Source organism: Xyrauchen texanus, chromosome 35 (genome assembly GCF_025860055.1).
Source record: "Xyrauchen texanus isolate HMW12.3.18 chromosome 35, RBS_HiC_50CHRs, whole genome shotgun sequence".
Lineage (NCBI taxonomy): Eukaryota > Metazoa > Chordata > Actinopteri > Cypriniformes > Catostomidae > Xyrauchen > Xyrauchen texanus.
Window position 1 is genome coordinate 2,458,940 of NC_068310.1, and position 24,615 is coordinate 2,483,554.

The 24,615-nt window shown below is 40.3% G+C and overlaps 1 protein-coding gene across 2 annotated transcripts in view; it reads right to left on the reverse strand.

Moving 5' to 3' along the window:
* LOC127628879 (beta-1,4-galactosyltransferase 5-like) overlaps nt 1-24,349 on the reverse strand; it is a 49,881-nt gene extending 25,532 nt beyond the window's left edge. Inside the window, exon 1 of one of the 2 annotated variants that reach the window (XM_052105831.1) lies at nt 24,246-24,349. Coding sequence is in view for 1 of the 2 variants with exons in the window: in XM_052105830.1 (XP_051961790.1) it covers nt 24,109-24,214 (106 nt within the window). In the remaining variant the exon portion in view is untranslated. Of the gene's footprint in view, nt 1-24,108 lie in introns of both variants that reach the window. The other variant, XM_052105830.1, reaches the window with a different exon arrangement.
* Nucleotides 24,350-24,615: the final 266 nt, after the last annotated feature.

The window sequence follows — 24,615 nt, forward strand, 5'->3', positions numbered from 1 at the left end:
CTGAGGCACCCATATGGTATCCATTAAGGCTACATGATTGATTGAATTAAAAATGAAATTGTGACGTGACATTACACCATTACAAAATGCTGTTTGTTGTAAAACAGTTTCTTTCCATTCAGAGCTTCGGTCAGCAATGTGTGTAGGTGGGGCGCCCTCTAGCGCACATGTTTAGCAGGGCAGCAATTTTAGATGATGTTTTTCATATTACATTATAAATCATTTTAAATCACACTTTCCTCACAAACGCTTTGGGTGAGTTATACAGGACTGATGAACACTGTTGTCTTTTCTTTGTTTCCTGTAGCTTTACAGTTGATTTAAAGATGGCACTGCATGACATAATGATGTTGTTTTGTGATGGTTAATCTCAGCTATGAGACACATAATCCTTGATACACTGGCAATTTGAACAGAGGCATTAAACTTTCCCAATGTCTCATTACGGAGCACAGCAGAGTAGGCATATTAATATTGAACGGTGATTAAAACTGGCTAGAACTACCTGTGCATCAAACCGTTTTAATGCAACCATTCCAACCAAACAGAATTGAGTATTCGAACAGACCATGGTATATATTATATTATATTATATTATATTGTATTGTATTGCATTATATTATAAAAACAATATTGTTCCACTCCCCTAAATCTAACCCTCACACAAACCTTTCCACATTTTCATGAAGAAGATACCTAGTATGTTTATTAATATTAGTTTTTTATCATATTAAATGCTTTTTTAGATTGTAGAAGTTTATTATCTTATGATTGTTTTCCTAATGGGGAAGCTTTGGCTTTTATTTTTCTGTACAGCACTTTGGTCAACTTTGGTTGTTGTAAAGTGCTTAACAAATAAAGTTGGTATGGTATGGTATGGCTGCTCTACACAATATAGCAGAATTCAAGTTTTACTATCATTGTGGGGACATTCGATAGACAAAATCAACACACACACACAATCACACACTGTGTTGACAGGCTGGTTTCTGTGAAATTGTGTTCCCTGTTTTGCAGAAAAGATTTTGAACAATGCATTTAAATTAAATTATGAATCCCATTAAATTAAACACACTGAGTAAATCAATTTGTACCACAAAGGGACTAATGCATTTGTTGTTGTTATCCCCTGATCAAATTGGAAAAGCCACAAAGCAAATAAAGCATCAAGTTTCCATGAATTTTCCGCTTGAGGAGTTACACGCCCGAGGTTCAACCTCATTCACCAAAACAACACTCTCAATCTGAACTCTGAAGAATGTGACAGCCAAAAGTTTCCATTTATCCATGACCATCCACTGACCACCTGTAAAATATCTGAATCTACAGCAACATCACACAGCTTTACAGTTGTTTTATAATAAGTTTCACACATTTCTCAGTTCTGAGAACACAAACCATTCATACGTTCCAGACCATTCATACAGTTTTCATTTCCCACATACACCTTGACACAGCAGTTCATCTCTCTTTCAATGTTCACTATAACCACCAAAGTACTTCATACATGTCTCATTCTACCATACTGTAGCACAGCCATCAACAACACCTGTTTTCAACTGGTTAATCATTTATGACACAATGTCCATAAAACTCTATCGTTTCAAGATCATTGGAAGAATATTTTTTAAAGAATCTTGGATTTATTATTTTATTACTTTACAGAAGCAGAATTGTCTTTAGAGTATTGTTTTGCATGCACTGTAGTACACTAGATAAAATCACTTGTGTAATAAAAAATGTAATGCTTAAAAACTTGTTTGTCTTTTTTGCATATGAAAAAAGCCATAAAAAATAAAATTAAAATGAAACTCTATGTCTTCTATGGGGGTTACTTAAAGCGCATTGTATTCGACTAGTCATGTGATCTCAACATGATGGCTCCCATGAGGTGACTTGCTCCATGTAGAATAAAACATCTAGGTTACTGTTCCCTTATGGAGGGAACAAGAACTGTCGAATGGAGTGACACTAGGGGACTTTCTTGAAGGCCTCGGTTACCTCTGAACTTGAGAACAGGCCAATGAGAAATTGGCAGACAGAATTTGTATGTCCCTCCCCCGGACATATGTGTATAAAAGGAGGGAATCGTGCATCTGTTCATTCAGGTTTTGCACTGAGGAGCCGAGAATACAGTTTGGCCATTACAGTGGCTCAGGCAGTTGTGTGCCAAAGCAGCAGGCTACATCATACTGTACGTACCCTTCCCCAACGCCCCATAAAAAACGTCATAAACTTTTTAGATTACCGGCATCACAAAGGGTTGAACAAGTGAATCGGCAAGCATGAGAGCAGGCGGCGCCATCCGTGCCTTTTCTCTCTCTATGTTTATTGCATAGAGTTAAAGCGGCTGGGGCCATTTAACGCTATAACATGCATCAGGGAATGCGTTTTTTTCCATCTCCTATTCTTTCAGGGGGAAAAGACCAGGCCACATGTGGAAATGGTGCAGTGGTAGATCCTACCTGCTGAGACGGAGAAGTTTCTACAAACACAGTGACCGGGGGGACAGAGGGGCATGCCCAAGGAAGACGCGGTCCGCCGGTAGGGGGACCGTAGCGTGGAAAATATACTCAGGGGGATTAATCCATGAAGGTCAACCCTGTGGAGCACCTATTCCAGTACAGAGTAATTAGTACCCATAGTGGGTCTGGTCGGGGAATTCCTCAGACCAGAGGGTTAGGGAGGAAGGACATCCATGGAGCGGGTTTCCTGGGAGAAAAAGCGCACATGACAACACCCGGTCAGACGTTCCGTATTCCCGAGTTCTACGTGCTGAGACCTGAGGAAACACGGGACGAGACCGACTCAACCCTGAGATTGTAAAATCTCGTAAAGGGTGTTGCCCAGCCTGCCACTCTGCAGATGTCTGCTAGGGAGGTGTCATTGGAACCTGCTCGAACCCGCAAGGGGGCAGGCATGGCCTGGGTGTGATAGGCCAAAGTGATGGTGTTGAAGACCCAGTGGGGTCTGAAGCAGACACACTGGTTAATCCGAACGTCTGCTAGGTGCCTTGAGACATCACACAGGTCACATAAACTACAACAAACAGAGACAGTATCACCTAGATATCTCATAGAGACTGTGTCTGTTCCCCGAACTACCATCCACAAAACCCTCACTAAATAATTTAGAAAAACTGTGATTAAGCTCAAACTTGAACAAAACAAATAAATTAAAGATAAACATCATATAAAAATAGGGCTACTAAAAAGATCTCTATCTACCAAAGCGCTAATTGGTAATGAAATTATTACAGATCACATAGATTGTATGCTCTCTGTTTGACTGAAACCTGGCTTAAACCGGATGAATATATTAATTTAAATAAATCTACTCTACCAGGTTTTTGTTATAAACATGAGCCTCGTCTGAAGGGTCGAGGAGGAGGTGTTGCTACAATTTACAGTGTCATTTTTGGTGTTACTCATAGGACAGGATATAAATGTAAGTCTTTTGAACTAATAATGAATAATCTGACACCATCAGAAATGATGTCTACTTTTACCCTTGCTACAGTGTATATAGATCACCTGGACTGAATTCTGATTTCCTTGGTGAATTTTCAAATTTTCTATCAGATCTTGTATTTACTGTAGATAGAGATTTAATTGTTGGTGACTTCATTCATTCAAATAGATAATGAAAATGACACATTGGGATTAGCATTTATCGATATACTCATCTCTGTTGGAGACACAAAAAATGTAACAGGACCAACTCATCACCATAATCATACACTAAATTTAATTCTGTCATATGAAGTTGATGTTGATAATATAGAAATTCTGCAGCAAAGTGATGACATCTTAGATCATTACCTGGTCTCTTCAAGTCAAGTCAAGTCAAGTCAAGTGGTTTTTATTGTTATTCAACCATATACAGTTAGTACAGTACACGTTTAAATGAGACAACATTCCTCCAGGACCATGGTGCTACATAAAACATCATAGGACAAACACAGAACCACATGAGACTACACAGACTAAATAATATTTCTACATAATATTCCTACATAAAGTGCACGTGCAAACGTGGAAAAAGGACAGGACAGTACAATAAATTACTAAAAGGAACAGGACAATAGACACAGTAAGAGACAGTGCAGCGCCAACCAGTACACATTTGTAATGAATAGTGCGAAAAGATTACTTTTTCTAAAAATGCCAAATGTAAACATAACATACTATGAACTAGTGTTCTATGGACAGCAGTTATTGAGGTAGCAGCCAGGTATAAAGTGACAATGAATTAAAGTGCATCTCTGGACATGTGCAAAGGTTGGATGGTGTACACGTGTGCGTGTGTGTGTGTGTGTGTGTGTGTGTGTGTGTGTCAGAGTATTGAGGAGTCTGATGGCTTGGGGGAAGAAGCTGTTACACAGTCTGGCTGTGAATGCTTCGGTACCTCTTGCCAGATGGCAGGAGGGAGAAGAGTTTGTGTGAGGGGTGTGTGGGGTCATCTACAATGCTGGTTGCTTTGCGGATACAGTGTTTTTTGTAAACGTCTTTGATGGAGGGAAGAGAGACCCTGATGATCTTCTCAGCTGTCCTCACTATCCTCTGCAGGGCTTTGCGGTCCGAAACGGTGCAAGTCCCAAACCAGGCAGTAATGCAGCTGCTCAGGATGCTCTCAATAGTCCCTCTATAGAATGTAGTGAGGATGGGGGGGTGGAAGATGTGCTTTTCTCAGCCTTGAAGAAAGTAGAGACGCTGCTGGACTTTCTTGCAATAGAGCTGGTGTTGAGGGACCAGGTGAGGTTCTCTGTCAGAGAAACTCTGTGCTCTCCTAAAGTCAACAACCATCTCTTTTGTTTTGTCCACATTCAGAGACAGGTTGTTGGCTTTACACCATTCCGTTAGCTGCTGCACCTCCTCTCTATATGCAGACTTGTCGTTCTTGCTGATGAGACCACCACGGTCTTGTCATCAGTGAACTTGATGATGTGGTTCGAGCTGTGCATTGCTGCACAGTCGTGAGTCAGCAGAGTGAACAGCAGTGGACTGAGCACACAGCCCTGTGGGGCCCAGTGCTCAGTGTGGTGGTGGAGATGCTTTTCCCGATCCAGACTAACTGAGTGGATGATGGTTGTGGCCTTGAAGCATGTTGGAATGATGGCAGAGAGATGTTGAAGATGTCGGTAAGAACATCTGCCAGCTGGTCTGCACATCCTCCGAGCACTCTGCCAGGAATTTTGTCTGGTCTAGCAGCCTTCCGTGGGTTGACTCTACGTAGAGTTTTCTTCACATCAGCCGTGGTAAGACAGAGCACCTGGTCGTTGGGAGGAGGGGTGGTCTTCCTCACCACTACGTCGTTCTGCGCCTCAAACTGAGCGTAGAAGTCGTCCAGCACATCTGGAAGGGAGGCATCTTTGTCACAGGCAACTGATGTTGTTCTGTAGTTGGTGATGGCCTGGATGCCCTTCCACATGCGCCGCGTGTCGCCGATGTCCTGGAAGTGACTGTGGATTCTCTGGGCGTGTGCGCGCTTTGCCTCTCTGATGGCCCGGGACAGTTTGGCCCTCGCCGTTCATAGGGCCGCCTTGTCACCTGCTCTGAAGGCAGAGTATCGTGTCCTCAGCAGCGCACGCACCTCGCAGTCATCCACGGCTTCAGGTTGGGGCGTGTGGTGATGTTCTTGGAGAAAGTAACATCATCAATGCACTTGCTGATGTAGCTGATCACTGATGCTGTGTATTCCTCCAAGTTGGTCGAGTCGCCATATGTTGCAGTCTCCCTGAACATGTTCCAGTCAGTACACTGCTGCGATCAGCTAATGTTACTCAATCTACACCATGCTATCATTCAGGTAGAACTATTCTTTCGACCACTAAAGATAGCTTCACTAATAATCTTCCAGATCTATCTCATACACTCAGTAAACCCCAAAACACAGAAGAACTTGATGAAATAATAAAAACTATAAATGCAGTCTTCTCTAGCACTCTTGATAGTGTCGCCCTCCTTCGATTAAAGAAAATTAAGCCCTGCACTCTGGTACAATGATCACACTCATGCACTCAAGAGGGCAGCTCGGAAAATGGAGTGCATGTGGTAGAATACAAAATTAGAAGTATTTCGTGGTGCATGGAAGGATAATGTCTGTAGCTCCAGACAGGCACTAAAAGCTGCCAGGTCATCATATTTTTGTAAACTCATAGAAAAACAACACAACAGTCCTAGGTGTTTATTCAGTACTGTGGATAAATTGGAATGAAGCCTGAACAGAACCAGATATTCCGCCACAGCACAATAGTAATGAGTTCATGAATTTCTTTACAGATAAAATTGAAATAATCAGAAATAACATTGGAATTATTCCATAATCTGTCATAGCACCTCGGAAAAAAGTGTCTCACAATTTTCCTCATGCGCAACTTCAATCCTGCGCTGTCATAGTTCATGAAGAGCTAACAAAACTTATCGAAACATCAAAAGCTACAACATGTTTGTTAGATCCTATACCAACTAAGCTCTTAAAATAGGTATCTCCTGTAATTTCAGAACCTCTTCTTAAAATTATTAAATCCTCTCTATCCTTAGGAAATGTCCCAAGAAACTTTAAAATGGCAGTTATCAAACCGCTTATTAAGAAGCCACAACTTGATCTTGGAGAACTGGCTAATTATAGACCAATTTCAAATCTCCCGTTTATGTCAAAAATACTAGAAAAGGTAGTATCCTCCCAAATATGTTCATTTCTACAGAGAAATAATTTATATATATGAACAATTTCAGTCAGGATTTAGGCCTCATCACAGTACAGAGATTGCACTTATCAGAGTTACAAATGACTTGCTCTTCTCGTCTGATCATGGCTGCATTTCACTTCTAGTGCTTTTAGATCTTATTGCTGCATTCGACACGATAGATCACGACATACTCTTGAATAGGCTAGAGAATTATGTTGGCATTTGTGGAGTTCCATTAGCATGGTTTAGGTCCTATTTAGCAAACTGCTGCCACTTTGTCTATGTAAATGAGGAACTGTCAAACCAAACAAAAGTAAAATATGGTGTGCCACAGGGATCCATTTTAGAGCCTCTGCTTTTCTCCATTTATATGCTTCCCCTGGATATCAGGAATTGTGGAATAAGTATCCACTGCTATGCTGACGATACACAACTTTATATTTCTTCAAAACCTGATGAGATTTCACAATTCTCTAAATTAGCAGTGTATCAATGAAATAAAAGATTGGATGGCCAGAAATGTACTTCTACTCAATTCCAACAAAACAGGTACTCATTATTGGACCAAAAACCTCTAAAAAAAGAGTTTTGTGTTTCTTGCCACTGTCGCCTTCGGCTTGCTCACTGGGGTTATAAATACAATTATTATTTAATTACTTATTTTTAAACACAATTCACAATAATATTTTATCTAATTACACAATGATGACTCATAGACATTATAGATTTATCTTCTCCTAATACCTGATCTTCTGTAAAGATGCTTAGAAATGATGTGTGTTGTGAAAGGAACTATACAAATAAAAATGACTTGACTTGACATAGAAATCATGGCTGGTGTTCAGTGCTGGATTTAGGCATAGGCAGCATCAAGCCGGTGGTGGCACAATGTGCCCACACAGACAAGTGGGTGCCTGAAATCCACTAGCCATCTCATCACCCGGACATTATTTGATGTTCCACTATATTTTTCACTAGAGTTTGGACATTAACTTTATTATTAACTTCTGGTGAAATCTCCAAACTGCAAATGTAGGAACTGAATGTAGACTTTGTGCAAGAATATATATGGTTTTGAAACGCAAATACTTATTTCTTAGGAAAGTAGCAAACTCTGCCCTAAACCTAACCCTCACAGAAAACTTTCTGCATTTTTACATTTTCAAAAAACATAATTTAGTATGATTTATAAGCTGTTTTCCTCATGGGGACCGACAAAATGTCCCCACAAGGTCAAAAATTTCGGGTTTTACTATCCTTATGGGGACATTTGGTCCCCACAAAGTGATAAATATACACACACACACACACACACACACACACACACACACACGTTGGTCTACCTATCATTATAAGGACTTTCCATAGACATAATTATTTTTATACTGTACAAACTATAGATTATATCCCCTAAACCTAACCCTACCCTTAAACCTAACCCTCACAGAACTTTCTGCATTTTTACATTTTCAATAAAACATCGTTTAATAGGTTTTTTTAAGCTATTTAAATTATGGGGACACTAGAAATGTCCTCATAAACCACATTTATAGTATAATACCCTTGTAATTACCAGTTTATAACCTAAAAAATAGTCCTTGTAAACCATAACCCATAAACACCCCCCCCCCCCCCCACCCACACACAGTTTTTCAATAATGACACTCACTGATAGGTTCAAAGCATCACTCTTACTATTGCTCAACATTGTAACAAGTGCTCAGAATACCTTAGCAACCACATAGCAATGCGCACAACATTATATTAGTGTCACTGAATGGCTGGATGTCTCTCTGGATGTTTTCCAGTAAGAAAACATTAGTAACCATGTAGCAACACCCTGGACACCACCTATTCAGTTTAAAAAGTAAATTTAGAAATCTTGTCACATGATAAACTGGCAGCCAACAGTTGGAATAGTGAACAGATTTTGCTGTTTCGGATGGAAATTGGTCCTTTATTTCACCAAAGTGGCATTCAATTAATAGTCACGACATTACTGATGTAAAAAACAACACCATCACTATTTGAATTATTTAATTTTTTTAATCAAATCTAGACAGACCCCATTTCCAGCAGCCATCACTCCAACACATTAACCTTGAGTTTTCATGCTAAATTGCTCATTTCGTACAAGAAAACCACTTTTCATTATATCAAACACTGCACATCTATAGCAAGTGCACCAGGAAGCATGGGGTGAAATGTATCTGGACAAACTGACAGCTAGAATGCCAAGGATCTGCACAGCTGTCATTGCTGCACGTGGATGGTTTTTTGATAAGAACTCATTGAAGTAGTTTGAAGTTCTGAATTTTTTATTTCAAATTATAATAGTAATTCTTCACGTTATTAATGTCCTGACTATATACATTGTGAACCATTTCTTTCCATAAGCGCAACATCTGTACATTATTCCAAACTTTTGGCCACCAGTGTATGTAAATCCACCATTACAACATACACACACATAGCACAGTAAGTTTGAATTCACTGTGTGTGTACAAAGTGTTCTTCAGAAAAACATCTGCATTCTGTTGCTTTAAAGAACCCAGAAAAAAATAAAAGAAGAAAAAAGCACTGATCTGATGAACCTGCAATGAAACATCAAGATCTTATTTAATCTCCAAACAACCATAGAGCTCAACTCAAGAACAGCCATGCAGAAAAATTATTCTTCCTAGAGCAAAATTGTATTGTTCAGAAATTGAGCACATTGACACCACTGAGGACAAGTACATTTTTAATTTACAGTAAAAATTTAGTTCAAGTGAACAGTTGGTCGGTCGTAGGAAGAGAGAGAGAGAGAGAGAGAGAGAGAGACTTTTTGACCCTCCTTTATTACAAAAAATATCAAGGTTTAATTAAACCTCACATAGTTAAAAAAAATACAAATACAAACATACAATAATAAATAGCACAAAAACCAAACAAAGAAAGAAAACAATAGCTCAAATATAAATATAAATTTGCAAAGCACCATCAAAATCAGATTCACATATGCACTGGTTTACTCCCCAAATATTATTGAAAGTCTCCAGGTCTTTAACCAAGTTATAGTATGCATATTCCACCTTTAATCTAGTTTTAATTAAGCCTTTTAAAATTAACATTGCATCAGTTGACCCAGCATTATTTATTTTGCTTTTACGTGAAATCCAAATTCCCATCTTTGCTTGCCCAAACAAAAAATTAAGCAAAACATGGATCTGCTTTCTGTTTCTGCTATGCTTTGGTCCATAGATAAATAACATAGGTGAAAACACTTCTACCAAAACTGTACACCATTCTTCCAATTGAGAAAGTAAAGGCACAAGCCTCCCACATTGGAAGAATAAATCAAAGACAGTTTCAGTCATCCCACAAAAAGGACATCCCTCCTGAACCTGGGGATCGAGGTGTGCTCTGTATCTGTTTGTAGCTATTAACCCATGCACAACTCTCCACTGAAGGTCTCCAGTCCTTTTTTCAATGGGAGGCTTGTACAAGGCCCTCCAGCAACCCTTCGGGGAAGAGCCTGATCCAAATAGCTCTTGCCATTTTGACTCTTTAACTCCTCCTAAAGAATGAGAGTGTGAAACTTTTACACATGTAACGTACAGTGCTTTCTTCTCAGTTTTACTGAAACAGTCCAATAAAGGTATCTTGAAGGTCAACAAAGATCCCTCCTTTTCTTCAAAAATACCCACAGATGGAATTATTCTTAGTTCAGGAAAAGTTAAATCCATATCTTCATTAGTTGCTTCCATTCTGCGTTTAAATTCCGTCGATAGGCTCTCAAGGATTTCATTTAACAGTCTTTGTGTCCAACGAGTTGATCTTATTCCAATCTTGGAAGCTAGCATTTCAGGAGACATCCATCCATCTGAAGTTATTAAATGTCCAATCTTTACAACTCCTGCAGCCTTTAGAATATTCCTCATCAATGGTGATTTTAAAATCACTGAGTCCACTATAGAGTTGTGTATTAGAGGTTCTTCCCTTGACCAGAGACCTCCCTCATCCGTTATGTCTCTCAAGATATTAAAAGTCCTCCAGGCTTTGAACACTGAATGGTAAAAGGAAGTTAGTCCAGTCAGATCAACATTTTGAAAGTCCAGGAGAAACAAATGTTTATCCAGCCCCATCCCTCCTGCTCTTTTAAGGAGGGCACAGGCTATTCCAGACCAGCTTACATCCACTCCGTAGAGATATCTTTTTACTGTCTGTAGTCTAAAAGTCTTAATTCTGCTTTTTATATCCACCAGTCCTTGTCCACCTTCTTGTCTGGGTAGAAACAAAAGTGATGCTTTTATCCAGTGGTTACCGGACCAAAAAAAGTCTGTTAAGCGTTTTTGGATTTTTTCAACCAAATCTTCAGGAGGTTCCAGAATGTTCATTTTGTGCCATAGCGTTGAGGCTACAAGGTTGTTGCTGACCAGGACTCTTCCCCTATAGGATAACTGTGGTAGCAACCAATTCCTGCAATACAACCGAGCACACACCTTCTCCACCAGGCCCTCCCAATTCTGTCTCTTGTAATCCTCCCTTCCTAAAAACACCCCCAAATATTTTATCCCAGAATTTCCCCATTTTAAATTACTTGGGAGAGCTGGAGTATTGTGGTCTAACCAACACCACAATGCATCACTTTTTGCCCAGTTACCTTTTGCAGATGAAGCTTTACCATAGCTTAATAGAATCTCTTTTAAAACCTGACATCTTTAACATCCCTTAAAACAACAGTAATATCATCAGCATAGGCTGAAACCTTTACATACTCATTAAAAATAGCACCTTTTACCTTCAAACCCATTAAAGCTAAACTATAAAGCTGACCAGAAAGTGGGCATCCTTGTCTTATACCCCTCTGTACCTTTACAGGGACACTCAAACCTCCTGCTATTTTTACCATACATACTGTACATTATTGTACAACAACTTTATAATTTTTCTAAATTTCTCTCCAAACCCAAAGGCTTCTAATACTTTAAAAAGATATTGATGATCAACACGATCAAAAGCTTTCTCCTGATCAAGTGACAGTATTCCTACATCAATATGTTTACACATTGCATATTCAATAACATCACGTACTAGATGCAAATTGTCAGCAATACATCTATCTTTTATACAGTATGATTGATCTTTGTGTATAATTTTGAACAATATTTTGTTGTATATATATCTATTGGCAAGGCACTTTGATAAAATGTTATAGTCAATGCAGAGAATTGCCAAAGGTCTCCAGTTCTTTAATATGGTAAGATCACCTTTTTTTGGAAGCAATGTTAAAACAGCCCGTTGGCAGCTCTTGAATAGAATACCAAAACGATTACATTCCTTAAGCACCTCAAATAAATCAGATCCAAGTATTGTCCAGAAATGTTTATAAACTTCACCAGGAAGTCCATCTATGCCTGGGGTACGACCTGACGAAAGACCCGTTACGGCATCACTTAATTCCACAAAAGTTAATCCAGACTCCAATGCTTGTTTATCTTCTTCATTTAGACAAGGAAGATCTTGTAGAAATCCATTTTGTATCGGAATGTCTATGTCCTCAGGTGAGTATAAATGTGAATAAAAATTCACTGCTATTCTGCGCATTTCCACAGGCTCAGATGTACATTGTCCATTGTCATCCTTCAGGTTATGCATTTGGTTAACTTGTACACGCTTGCGTTCTAGATTGAAAAAAAAAAGAGGTGGGACTGTCCATATCCTTTATAGATAAGAATCTATTTCTAACAAGAGCTCCTTTAACCTTTTCATTTAAAATAGAGCTTAATTTTAATTTCTTCTCAGACCACTCATGCACATTGGAAGAAAGATCTCCTATCATGTTTTTCTCAATGGCAAGGATTTCCTTTTCAAGCCATTCCAGAGACTGTTTAAAACAAAAATTAGAGTGAGATGTATACTGCAGGCAAAAATCCCTTATGTGAGCTTTACCAATTTCCCACCAAAAAATAACATTATCAAATCTTGTTTTTTCATTTCTCCATGTCTCCCAAAAGTGTTTAAAAGAATCACAAAAAACCTTGTCTTGTAGCAATTTGACGTTAAAATGCCAGTAAACACTTCTATTTTTCTTAGAGTTCAAGTTACAATCAATAGTGATTAATTTGTGATCAGTGAAAGATGTGGGGACAATAGCTGTATTAAAAATTCTACTTTTCATACTATTTGATAAGTACAGTCTGTCTAGTCGTGCTGCTAACCTTTACCCATGTATATTGCTTAACAGAAGGATTATTTTCTCTCCATATATCAGTAAGATTAGAGGTTTTAATGACATTATCAAGTACTGCAGATGACTGAAAATGGGGTTCTTCTCCATTTCTATCAAGCAAAGCATTAATTGTACAATTCCAATCCCCAGCTAAGATAGTAAAAAAAATTACCTTTCTGCTTTCCTAAAAAACCTTTTAATTTATCAAAAATAATTATTCTCTCAGCTCCTATGTTAGGTGCATATACACTCACAAACATAAAAACAAGACAATTTAAATCAACCTTAACTACTAAACATCTTCCTGGTTCAATTTCACTTTTTTCCAAAACTTTTGCTTTTATAGAAGAATAAAAAAGAATAGCAGTTCCTGCACTCAGATTAGTACCATGTGTGAGCACACATTCATTCCTCCACCACAATCGCCAGTCAACCTCATTGTTTGCATCACTATGAGTCTCTTGTAAGAAAATAACATCTAACTTCTTTAACTTAATAAAATTAATCACTGTTTCAGCTTTACTCTTATCCCTCATCCCATTGACATTTAAGGATCCCACACGTAGGGTTTCCATAAGAAAGAAGAAGATTAGAAAAAAAAACAAATCAGACAGAGATGTGTATTAGCCATAGCGATTAGTTATATTTTCCTCTTTTTGGTTTCCCTTTCCCAAACTTTTTCCGAATTCCAGTTATATGTTTCCTTAACCTAAAACGTTTCTGTTCTGATAACTCATCATTACTGCAATTTTTCCTTGAATGAGGAAATGATGAGATAAACTTTTCTAAATCTGGGCAAAAATCACTCACTTCTATGCTTTTACCTTTTGTCTCATCCAGAAAAGCATTAATTTGTCCCACAGTGTACAAATCTTCTGTATCTACTTTTGATATTTCTGACCCTTCAGACCAATGTCCATCATCTTTCATACCATCATCTGTACACTGAGATAGCCCATCTATATCATCCACTGAGCACTTCTCAGCTATTTCTATAACAGTCTGAGATACAAACTCATTTTCTTTTACTTCCTCAACATCATCATTTATGACAAGCACAGAACTGCATTCAGCCTGCTCACTTCTCTCCACATCCATACCAGCATCGCTTTTACTCACCTCATTGTGCCCGTAGACCTCCTCCAACGGCCTTTTGTTTGGTTTCTTAGGTACTTGTTTGTCCTGTGTTTTTGCCATATTATCCTCGGTATCACTGGTATCATTATGATGAACTGATCCATTTTCAGTAACATTAACAGGCAGCTGCTGCTCAACATCCGCTTTTTTATTAGGACAGGAGAAACGTTTATGGCCTATATTTCCACATTCAAAGCACTTTAGATTATCTGTACTTGCATACAGCATATATGATCCATCTCCATGACTTACACGAAACGAGATCTCTAATGTGCGCTCTGTTGAAGTCAGAAACATTAACACTTGTCTCCTAAACGACAAAACGTGTTTGAGATCAGCATTTTTACATCCCAATGGGATATTCCTAACAGGACTTGCGACTTTACCGTATCGGGTTAACTCTTTAACAATCGCGTCATTTGAGAAAAAAGGTGGTACGTTGGAAACATTGACTTTAGTTGCCGGAGCCATTAAAGGAGTAACGGGCAAAAAGGTTTCCTTAATCCATAATCCATTCTCACTCATCTGATCAACTAACTGCTCTGTTTTTAAAAACACGACAACAGCTTTGTTCATACGCGATGCTGAGAGAATATTGTCGAAACCTATAATTCCATTGTCGAAACCACGAGAACATCCTCCACGTTCACGCCAATATCAGGCACACACCTGCAACCATTACGAATCGACAGGTGCGAGACTCCCTGCCCAACCTCAGAAGCCATACCGACAAGCGACAAAAAGCCACGAGCGGCTTCAATACTTAGTCAACCTAAACCAAAAGAAAAATATTAAGACCAGAAAAAAAGGAGAAGAGAAATAGGAAAACACCCTCAAAATACTCAAAATCCACGCTCGCTCTAATCACACTCGCACATGCGCAGAGAGAGAGAGAGAGAGAGAGAGACAGAAAGTGTCATTGTGACAGAAAGCATTTGTGTAAGGTTGGACTCTTCTTAATTTCAACCAAACAATCACAGAAAGCCATTAAACACAGTTATTTCAACACATCAACACACAGACCCCACAATTGCAGTTGTCTTTCCTGTGTTGAAATGCAATATTTCCTATTGAAACTTGAAGTTGAGGAGGGACATATTGAAGCACCTGTCCCTGTTTTAAAGCAGCCTAAAGCCTTAGATTTAAAAATAGGTAGTGTGGGCGCAGTTCTAATTTGACTTGGTAGGCTGTTCCAAAGTTTGGGAGCTGCTACGGTGCATGCCCAATCTCCCCAAGACTTTAACTTTGATTTTGGAACCACTAAAAGGCTTTGATCGGCAGACCTGAGAGCTCTCACTGGGTGGTGATCTATCAACAGGTCAGAGAATTATGATGGTGTTAAACCATTTGTAGTCTTAAAAACCAATATGAGCACTTTAAAATCAATTCTATTGAGAACAGGTAACCAATGCAAAGCCCCTGAGCCCCTGTTAAAACTCTAGCAGCCACATTTTGAACCATCTGAAGGCGACCTAAGGAAGAATGGCTAATTCCCAGGTATAGAGACTTGCCGTAATCAAGCCTAGTGGAAATTAAAGCATGAATCACCCTTTCAAAGTTCTCAAAAGAGAGAAAATACTTTTTAAATTTTTGACAAGGCTCGCAATTGGCTTTGAAGATTGGCTTTGTTAAAGTCCCCGGTTACAATGAACGCGGCATCAGGGTGCGCGATTTCCTGCTCACTTATACCCCCATACAGTTCCTTGTCTTGAGTGCCCGGTCTATGTTGGCTTGTGGGGGGATGTACACAGCAGTGATAATGACCGCTGTGAATTCCCTCGGTAGCCAGAATGGTCGACACATAAGCATGAGAAATTCCAGATCAGGAGAGCAGAAAGACTTGATAAAATGTACGTTCCTCTGATCACACCAGGATTTGTTCAGAAAACCACCTCTGCTTTTTCATGAGAGATCTTTCGCTCTGTCTGCAAGGAGTACCCCGTGGGTTCAAGTCTGGAATCTCTGCAGACATCCAAGTTTTGTAAGGCAGATAATGCAGCAGTCCCTCGTCTCTCGTTGGAAAGAGAGATCCAGTTTTTGGTGCGAATTGCAGAACCAATATCCAAAAGCGTTTGTCTGCCATACACAATAAGGCAACATCCAAGACAAAAGAACAAAAAACTGTAAACAAAACAAACAAAAAACTGCAATGTTGTGTGGGCGCTCGCAACGTAGCGGCCATACTCGGTGCCATCTTGAGGTACATCCCCATCGTACCGATCCCTTAGCAAAGTCAGACAGTAGAACTCTTCTTTGAAAATTGAAGCAAAACCGCCTCCCCGTCTCGCCATCTGAGGGGCGTTAAAAGATTTACAGCTAGGTTGTAGGACATCAGTGAAAGGGGGACGAATCTTCAGTAGAGAGCTACATTTCAGTAATAAATAGAAAATCCAAGGCTCGTGAGGTAAAAAAGTAATTAAGAATAAAAGTCTTGTTTACCATGCATCTCGTGTTGACCAAGGCCATCTTTATCTGCACTAGGTCCTCGGATAGCTGCATTGCCTGATACAGCGGGCGGAGATGATGGATTGGCACACCGCTACTGCGCAGGCGAGGCAAGAAGTGCAGGGGCCGCAGATCACAGGAGATCGGTACAATGGTGATATTCCTGTAGTATGTATAGACTGATGAACGGCAGTTGATGAATCGTTTGCAATTTCCATAATGCATATGCATGTCCAGACGAAGACTAGACTCACTACCTGGCTGAAGCAGGAGCTTGAGTTTAACTGCCACACCTCCCCCCACTTTCCCCATCTTTTCCGGCACTTTTTCCCCGGGAAGAGGTACAGAGGGTGGCGTAGACATGTCGGTAAGGACGCTAGGAAGGGAGGGGGAGGATCTTTTGTGCCTCTCTGGGCTTGGTTAGGTAGAACATCAGTTGCGGTTTGAAAACTTAAGAGCGTTTGCAGATCGTACACTAATAGCGTTGAAACAACTTGAAATAATAGAGACCAAAAACACATTAAAACAAACAAACTGACAGATGTAGCAGACGACAGATGGTAAGCCATACATATATATGGTTTAGGGGTAGGTTTAGGGTTAAATGATATAATCCATTGTTAGTACAGTATAAAAATCATCATGTCTATATTGAGTCCTCATAAGGATAGCCGCACCAACAAGTGTTTACATTAAGTGTGTCTAAGTTCTCAAAATCACTTTCCCTCTTCACTTTTCCCAGAAAAATTGGACCAAAAATATTGATGACTTCATCATGCACTCACAGGCGTATTAAAATTGTTGTCCAATAAAATTGTCTTTAGAGTAAGAATGTCCTTCTCCCAATACCACCTGGCACAGACTAGCAACAGCAAGTTACAAATCATCTTTATTACTGTGATGTAAATGTAAATATTGGCTTTTTAAAAAGGACAAGCTGTTGGCTCTCCCCACTTCCTGTTTCAATAGGAAATACATCACCACAGGAAAGAGAGCAGCAATTGTCAGCCATTTATTTCACCAAAACAAAACTATTTCAATAAATAAGAAAATAAAATAAGAAACAGATGAACATTTAAAATACGTGTCTCCTTATTGTCTCCAACTAAATGCAGATTAGTTTAGACATGGATGTACTGTTTTCAGACAGATGCTATCAGTCAGACCGTAAAGCCTAATTCCTGCCAATTATGTGACACCTGCTGCCATGATGACAACATCAATAGAGTTCCCGGTTGCCGTAACAACACTGTTCATTTGCTCAGTCAGATACAGCGTGTAATTAGTCTCGTGACTCTCCATGCTAATATCGCAACAAGTGGTGCATTGACTAAATGGGAAAAACAGCATGTAATGATGGAGAGAGAATGCTTAATATTCCTGAATCAACATTGGTTTGGGATTGCTCCAGAATGAAGCAGTTCAAGAGACAATTTGTGAATGAAAAATTTGCTTCTCACCTTAAAAGAATAGTTCATAAAAATAAAAAAAATGTACTCACCCTCATGCCATCCCAGATGTGTAAGACTTTCTGTCTTCTTCAGAACACAAATGAAGATTTTTAGAAGAACATTTCAGCTGTGTAGTATGCAAGTGAATGTTGTCCAGAAATTTGAAGTTCCAAAAAGCACATAAAGGCAGCAGTGTAAATCTCTATGTTCTATCCTGACAATGAGGTCTCTAAACACCTGCTCTCCAACCACCTCACCACCTGTTCCCTTGACCCCATTCTTTCCTCGCATTTCTACGGGCAGGTTCCCCTAGTACAAGTCTTCAGGCACGTCTTGGTTACGACCGATGCCTCCAACACTGCTCCTCGAGTTGTTGGCAATACTGCTCACCCTGTGGAGGTTCCGGCCATTGATCCAGAGAGGAGACTCCACCCTCAGGTGGTCCAGCTGATCTGGAGTCGATAAGGGCAGGCACAGGTAGACCTGTTCGCCTCCCCAAAAACCTCCCATTGCCCGCTCTGGTACGCCCTGACCGAGGCACCCCTCGGTATAGTTGCGATGGCACACAGCTGGCCACCTGGACTAAGCAAGTATGCGTTCCCCCCAGTGAGCTGACCACCTCCCCAGTGAGCACCTCACGTCAGCCCCTCCCTGGCAAAATCCCCTTCTTTCTCAGGGACAGGGCACCATCTGGCACCCGCGACCAGACCTTTGTCTCCATGGAGCCTCCATGTCTGGCCCCTGGACGGGACAAAGAAGACTTCAGTGGCCTACCACCATCACTCAGGCAAAGGCCCCCTCTACAAGGCACCTGTTTGAATTGAAGTGGCATCTGTTCGCTAAGTGGTGTTCTTCCCGACGCAAAGACCCCCAGAGATGCGCAGTCGGCTGAGTGCTTTCCTTTCTGCAGGAGAGGTTGGAGGGATGGCTGTCCCCCTCCACCTTGAAGGTGTATGTAGCTGCTTTAGCAGCACACCATGACACAGTGTAAGTCCTTAGTGAAGCACGACCTGGTCATCAGGTTCCTGTAAGGCGCCAGGAGGTTGAATCCTCCAGACCATGCCCCGTTCCCAAGTGGGACCTCTCTGTAGTCAACAGAGTTTAAGGCACTCCACTTGAAGTCTGCCCTCCTGATGGTGCTCAATTCCATTAAGAGGGTAGGGGAACTGCAAGCATTCCCTGTCAGCGAAACGTGCCTGGAGTTCGGTCAGGGCTACTCTCACTTGATCCTGAGACCCCAACCAGGCTATGTGCCCAAGGTTCCCACGACCCCATTTAGGGATCAGGTGGTGAACCTGCAAGCGCTACCCCAGGAGGAGGCAGACCCAGCCTTAGCGTTGCTGTGTCCGGTGCGCGCTTTATGCATCTAGTTATAAAGCATCTCTTTGTCTGCTTTGGCGGACAACGGAAAGGAAGCACTGACTCCAAACAGGGGATCGCCCACTGGATCATTGACACAATAGCTATTGCTTACCAAGCCCAGCATGTGCCGCCCCCTGCACGGCTACGAGCCCATTCCACCAGGAGTGTGGCGGCCTCCTGGGCTCTGACCAGTGGCACCTCTCTAACAGAGATTTGCAGATCAGCTGGCTTGGCAACACCCAACACCTTTGCGAGATTATACAATCTCAGGGTCGAGCCGGTTTCATCCTGTGTCTTAGCAGGAACGAACAGGTAAGTCTGGGTCATCCGCCTGGGTATATTGCTTGCACATAGCACCTTTCACCTCCCTTGAGCTTAAGATGTGTGTTCTTAATTCCAGTAGTGTTCACCACAAACCAATCTTGAGGCCGAACGCAGGTTAGAACTTGCCTCTGTGTGAGCATTTTGAATGGGAGTCTGGGTAAAATCCTGTTGAGAACTCGCTAGTCCAAGATTTGGACGTACCGGGTGGCGCCTCGCAGCGGGGGGGAGTATATAATACGTCCCGAGGCTTGGGTGATGAGAAAAAACTCATCCTGTAGGGGGTGGGATATAGACAGAGGAGGAGGTCCTGTAGGGACGTCTTCGAGACTTGTCAGCGCTGGCCTGCCGGGGTGGAGCAGTCGTGGGTCCGGAGGCGAGGTTGCCGTGTCCAGGGAGCCAGGACTGCAAAGTTTTGGTGCCAGAGTGCCATGAGAACGGCGCGCACCGGTCTGATGACCCAGGAAGTGAGGAAATTGTTCTTTTATTGAATTGCCGAAAGAAAAATGGAGAACTGAGGATTCTCCTCCCGGCCATCCTCCCATTGTTACCAGCTCCGGTGCAAACATCTGGCTTCCTGGGTGCGCCGTCTCAGGAGCGTTTTGGGGTCTTACGGGCCCTAGAGAAGGTCCTGGAGAGAGTGGGTGTACGCCGCCTGCGGGGAACTCGAAGCTGGGGGGTGGCGCCCGGAGCCGAGGTTCCAGTCTGCGCGTCAGACTCTGACTGAGCTCAAAGCTAAATTTCAGATTTTGATTAAAGATTACGAAGACAAACTATTTTTTTCTGTGGATTAACTTGCATGAATGAATTGTTCACCACAAGACCAGTAATGTGGGCTAACAAAACAAATAGGGTCAATTTTGATTACATGCAGACTTTAAATGTAAGCTTCACTACTATTGCTGATACTTGGGCTTAGTGTTTTGGGTTTGTTCAAATCCCTAAGTATTAAACTTCAGAATGTAACTTTACAAAACTATTAAGGCAAAAGTGTCTCAGTTTAGTCCAGTAGATCATGTAACCACATGATATTTTAGTTCATGCAGCAACAGATATTTTTTGGTAAAATTTGCAGCCTAATCTTATGAAAATGACGTGAGTGCGGTGACGTGCGACGATGACGCAGTTACAAAGTGAAATGTCCACTGTGTGGTGCTAAAAGCAAGTTAAATTTTCTCCCAAACAGATATGGTTTTTAAAGTTAGTGGTCTATCAAGTTTAAATCAACAAAACCGACCTTCCTACCCTTAACCTTAACCTAATATTTGAATGACTTTCCAGAAGAGGAAAAAATAGAGAGCGGCGGATGAAGACAGTAAGATGGGAGAAGATGCCAAATTTACTGTTACTCTCTCAGCAGCTGTAATAGAAGCCCCCTCTCAGCTGTGGTAATTCACTTTTTAAAACTAATTCTAGGTTAATATAACACAAAGCATAATGAATGCTTACACTCAATATAAAAAAAAATGATCATATAAAAAGTTTGCTAGATTTAAGCTGCTACATAAGGCGGAAATGCGTCATCACACTCGGTGAAAAAGGTCTATGAATCATGTAAAATAATTTAGCAAAAATTTTGGTATAAAGCTTTTTGTATTAAATATCAAAACCACATGTGTATCAAAACCACAGGTTGTGGTAAAGACTGTCACATAACCTGAACAAAAACTGAGGGCTTCACGGAAATGATGAGAGGGTTGTCATTCAGAAACCACGAGTATCAAAGTTCAGCACATAAACTAGTGTTAGGACCACTTAGCATTGATTCTGTAGAATAAACTAATGTTGTCTGATGAATGATCTTCAACTGGATATTTTACAACCAGAAAGAAGACCAATGGATCTGTTTTGTCAGAAGGATCTGGCATGGTATGAACCATGTGATCATGATTTCACTTAGTAGGACATGGGGACTGAAGCTTTCAAGCTTCCAAAGTACGAACATTGATTAGTGAATAAAAACAAAAATGTTGGTCTGTTTCTCACATAAAGTCATCAAATGGTTTTAGAAGCCTTGGAATATACACTCTAGGAAAAAAGTTCCAAACTGTACCTTTTCTGTCGCTGGGGTGGTACCCTCAATAAGGGGATCTTTTTGTACCTCTAGTTAGAGTTTTCAACTTGTTTTGAGAACATAATTGTACCTATAAGGAATCAGACTTCCACCACAACAGACAAAACTGAACCACTATCAATCTATGAAAAACCTCAGCCATTTCAGAACATAAAGCGCCTCAGAAGTTTGATTTTCTGGGTGAAGTTATCCAACATTATAGGTTGTCAGCAGATGGCCAATCCCTTTTGGTCCTCTAGTTTACATTTATACTTTTATACAAAGTGATTTTTATCAATATATGCACTTCCTGGGTATTGAACCGACCACCTTGGCAATGCTAGTGTAGTGCTTTACCAGTTGAGCAACAGGAAAACCCATCAGGGAATTGAACACTGATCTTTTGTGTGACAGGTGAAGATACCAAAAAGGTGTAGTGGACAGTACACAGAGACTTCCTTCTGAAGAGGGCAATACTGTTTCATTAGCTACATATGCCATTCACCCCATCAGAGACATCAATGCTGCTTCTACACGCCTTTTCATACATTATTAATGTATTGGTTTGGAACTGGTTCTTGTTCTTCTTTTAAACTATGAAAGGAAATTCTCATGGTAGAAGGAAGCTAAATTAGATTCTAAAGTGTGTTTACATAGTAATGAGCCAGACACATGTAGAACTAAACTTCAGCATCATCAAAAATGTGTTGCCTCCGAGTGACTGCCAACAAAATGTTTCATACTCTTTATATGAACTTGTTTTTAATCAACATCAAGATTTTAGATTCAAATTTATGTGAGTGTATGACATAGTCTAGGCCCTGTATCTGGTCACCATTTTTAAATAACTTTTTTGCCATCTGCTAGTTCATTTTATTAATATGTATGTCCTGCGGTTTTCAAAAGTACAAATATTCCTTGTAGTCCAATTATAAGAGTTAACAAAATGCTGTTTAAAATAGATTTATATGGAGTACACGAACATGTCAACTTCTCAAAGGCTTCATCAATCACCTGTATGTTGAAGATCAAATTTTTTTTAACTTTGTCACAGTAATGTAAAAACTATTTATACTTCCCACCATTTAAAAGGGTTTCCCGCAGAAATAACATGCTATTTTTCTACTGTGTTTGTCAGCTTTTCTAAAGGGGTGATGCATTCACTTCTATTGGACAGACTTTGAAACAAAAACACATTTTCACTGCTATTACCTGGATGACATGGTCAATGTGGCCTATCATCCAATGAACTCAATGTGAAATTCTAAGACAATGGTTATGGTTTAGACTGCACACTTGTAGCACGGCATTTCTATATTAATGTGTCAACTACAAATGTGTACACAATTTTTGAAACCACATATGAACATATATTGCCTTACAGTATATCTGATTTATGTATGGGTCATTCAGTCATATGGCCTAAACACATGCAGTATTTTTGATAGTTCGAAAATAATTAGGTACCCTAATAGTGGATCTGTGACACTTTTGGTATGACTTTATAACATTAACATTATAACATTACTCAATAATTAGTAATAAGTGGCAACAATGTGTAGCCTATATTTAGCAATGAATGTATGTGCATAAGTGTTTTGTGACATCTGTAATTATTTGATTGCCTTCATAATATATCGCTACTTAATAAGCATTTGCCGTAATGTTTTAACGATGTAATGTTTTGAATATTTGCTATTGTTTTATGTTGAAATTCATGTATATTTGATCTAATGATCAGTTAAATTAGTTCTTCTTGATCTCTCAGCTTCGTAAAGCGAAATGTACCAACGCTTCTTCAGCGGAATCATGTTATTTAATATTCATAACTCAATCCTTCGCCAGTGGAAGGAACAAAGCAACGTCAGCATTGCCTAATTAATTATTCATGAACAAAACCCACGTCTCCATGGTGTGCCGGAAAGGCGCGTCTACTGGGCGGAGCTTAACCAAAAAACTGTGCGGTGTGTCAGTTCAAGCGAACCTACATTTTACCGGAAAGGCTAGCGATAAATATCACGCGAATCCAAATGTTACTGGAAAACAAAGTTCAGCTGTCTTTAATAAATAAAATATGAAAGCAAATCAAATAGCCAGCGCTCATTTATGTTCAATACAGAAATCAAGCGTTCTCCAGAAATGGAGGTCTTGGACATCTTCATACAAGCAGACACACCGACATGGCTTTAAGATACGAATACTGACTGAATGTAGTCTCCGTCAAAAACCCGAGGCAGCTCATACACTTCTCATTAATCATAATGAACTACACATGATTGCCAACCAGAAGTAAATCCGACATGTGATCATTATCAACTGACCAACCTGACCATATCAAACCCTAAAGATCTGCCAATATGACCAAGATGCATGTCTCTCACACGTCACCATAAATATACATCAGAATAAATGTTATTTAGCCTATGGAACTCACCTATACCAGGAGCTGAATAAATGAAGTAGAAGGCAGATGTGGACAGCGAGAAGAGAAATAAGAGCCCGAGAAATGACCTTCTCCGAAATCTCAGATGTGTCGGCATTATACAGATGTAGATATTATTCTATACGTACAGACAGCTGTATCCCGTTAATAGCCACAGATGAAATCAGGTCCAATCCCGAGATCTCCTCAAATCGAGAAGGTTCCCACGTCCTAGTGGAGTCGCATCATACCCACCATGTGTATCTGTATGTACTAGTCAGCCTGTAGCACGCGCGCACACACCTACCTAGCTGGTAATGAATGGAAGCGCAAGGGACTGATGAAGGAAGTATGCAAGGGAGCGTCGGCCAAGGAGGGAGTGTGTGAAAATTACTATACATGAGATTACATTACTACGTAACTGCTCACTCACGGTCCAGTTTTCATGAAGAGTCTGTAGAACAGACAGACAAGTGGAGATGCGCACATTGATTTAATGCACTGCGTCATAATGGCCTT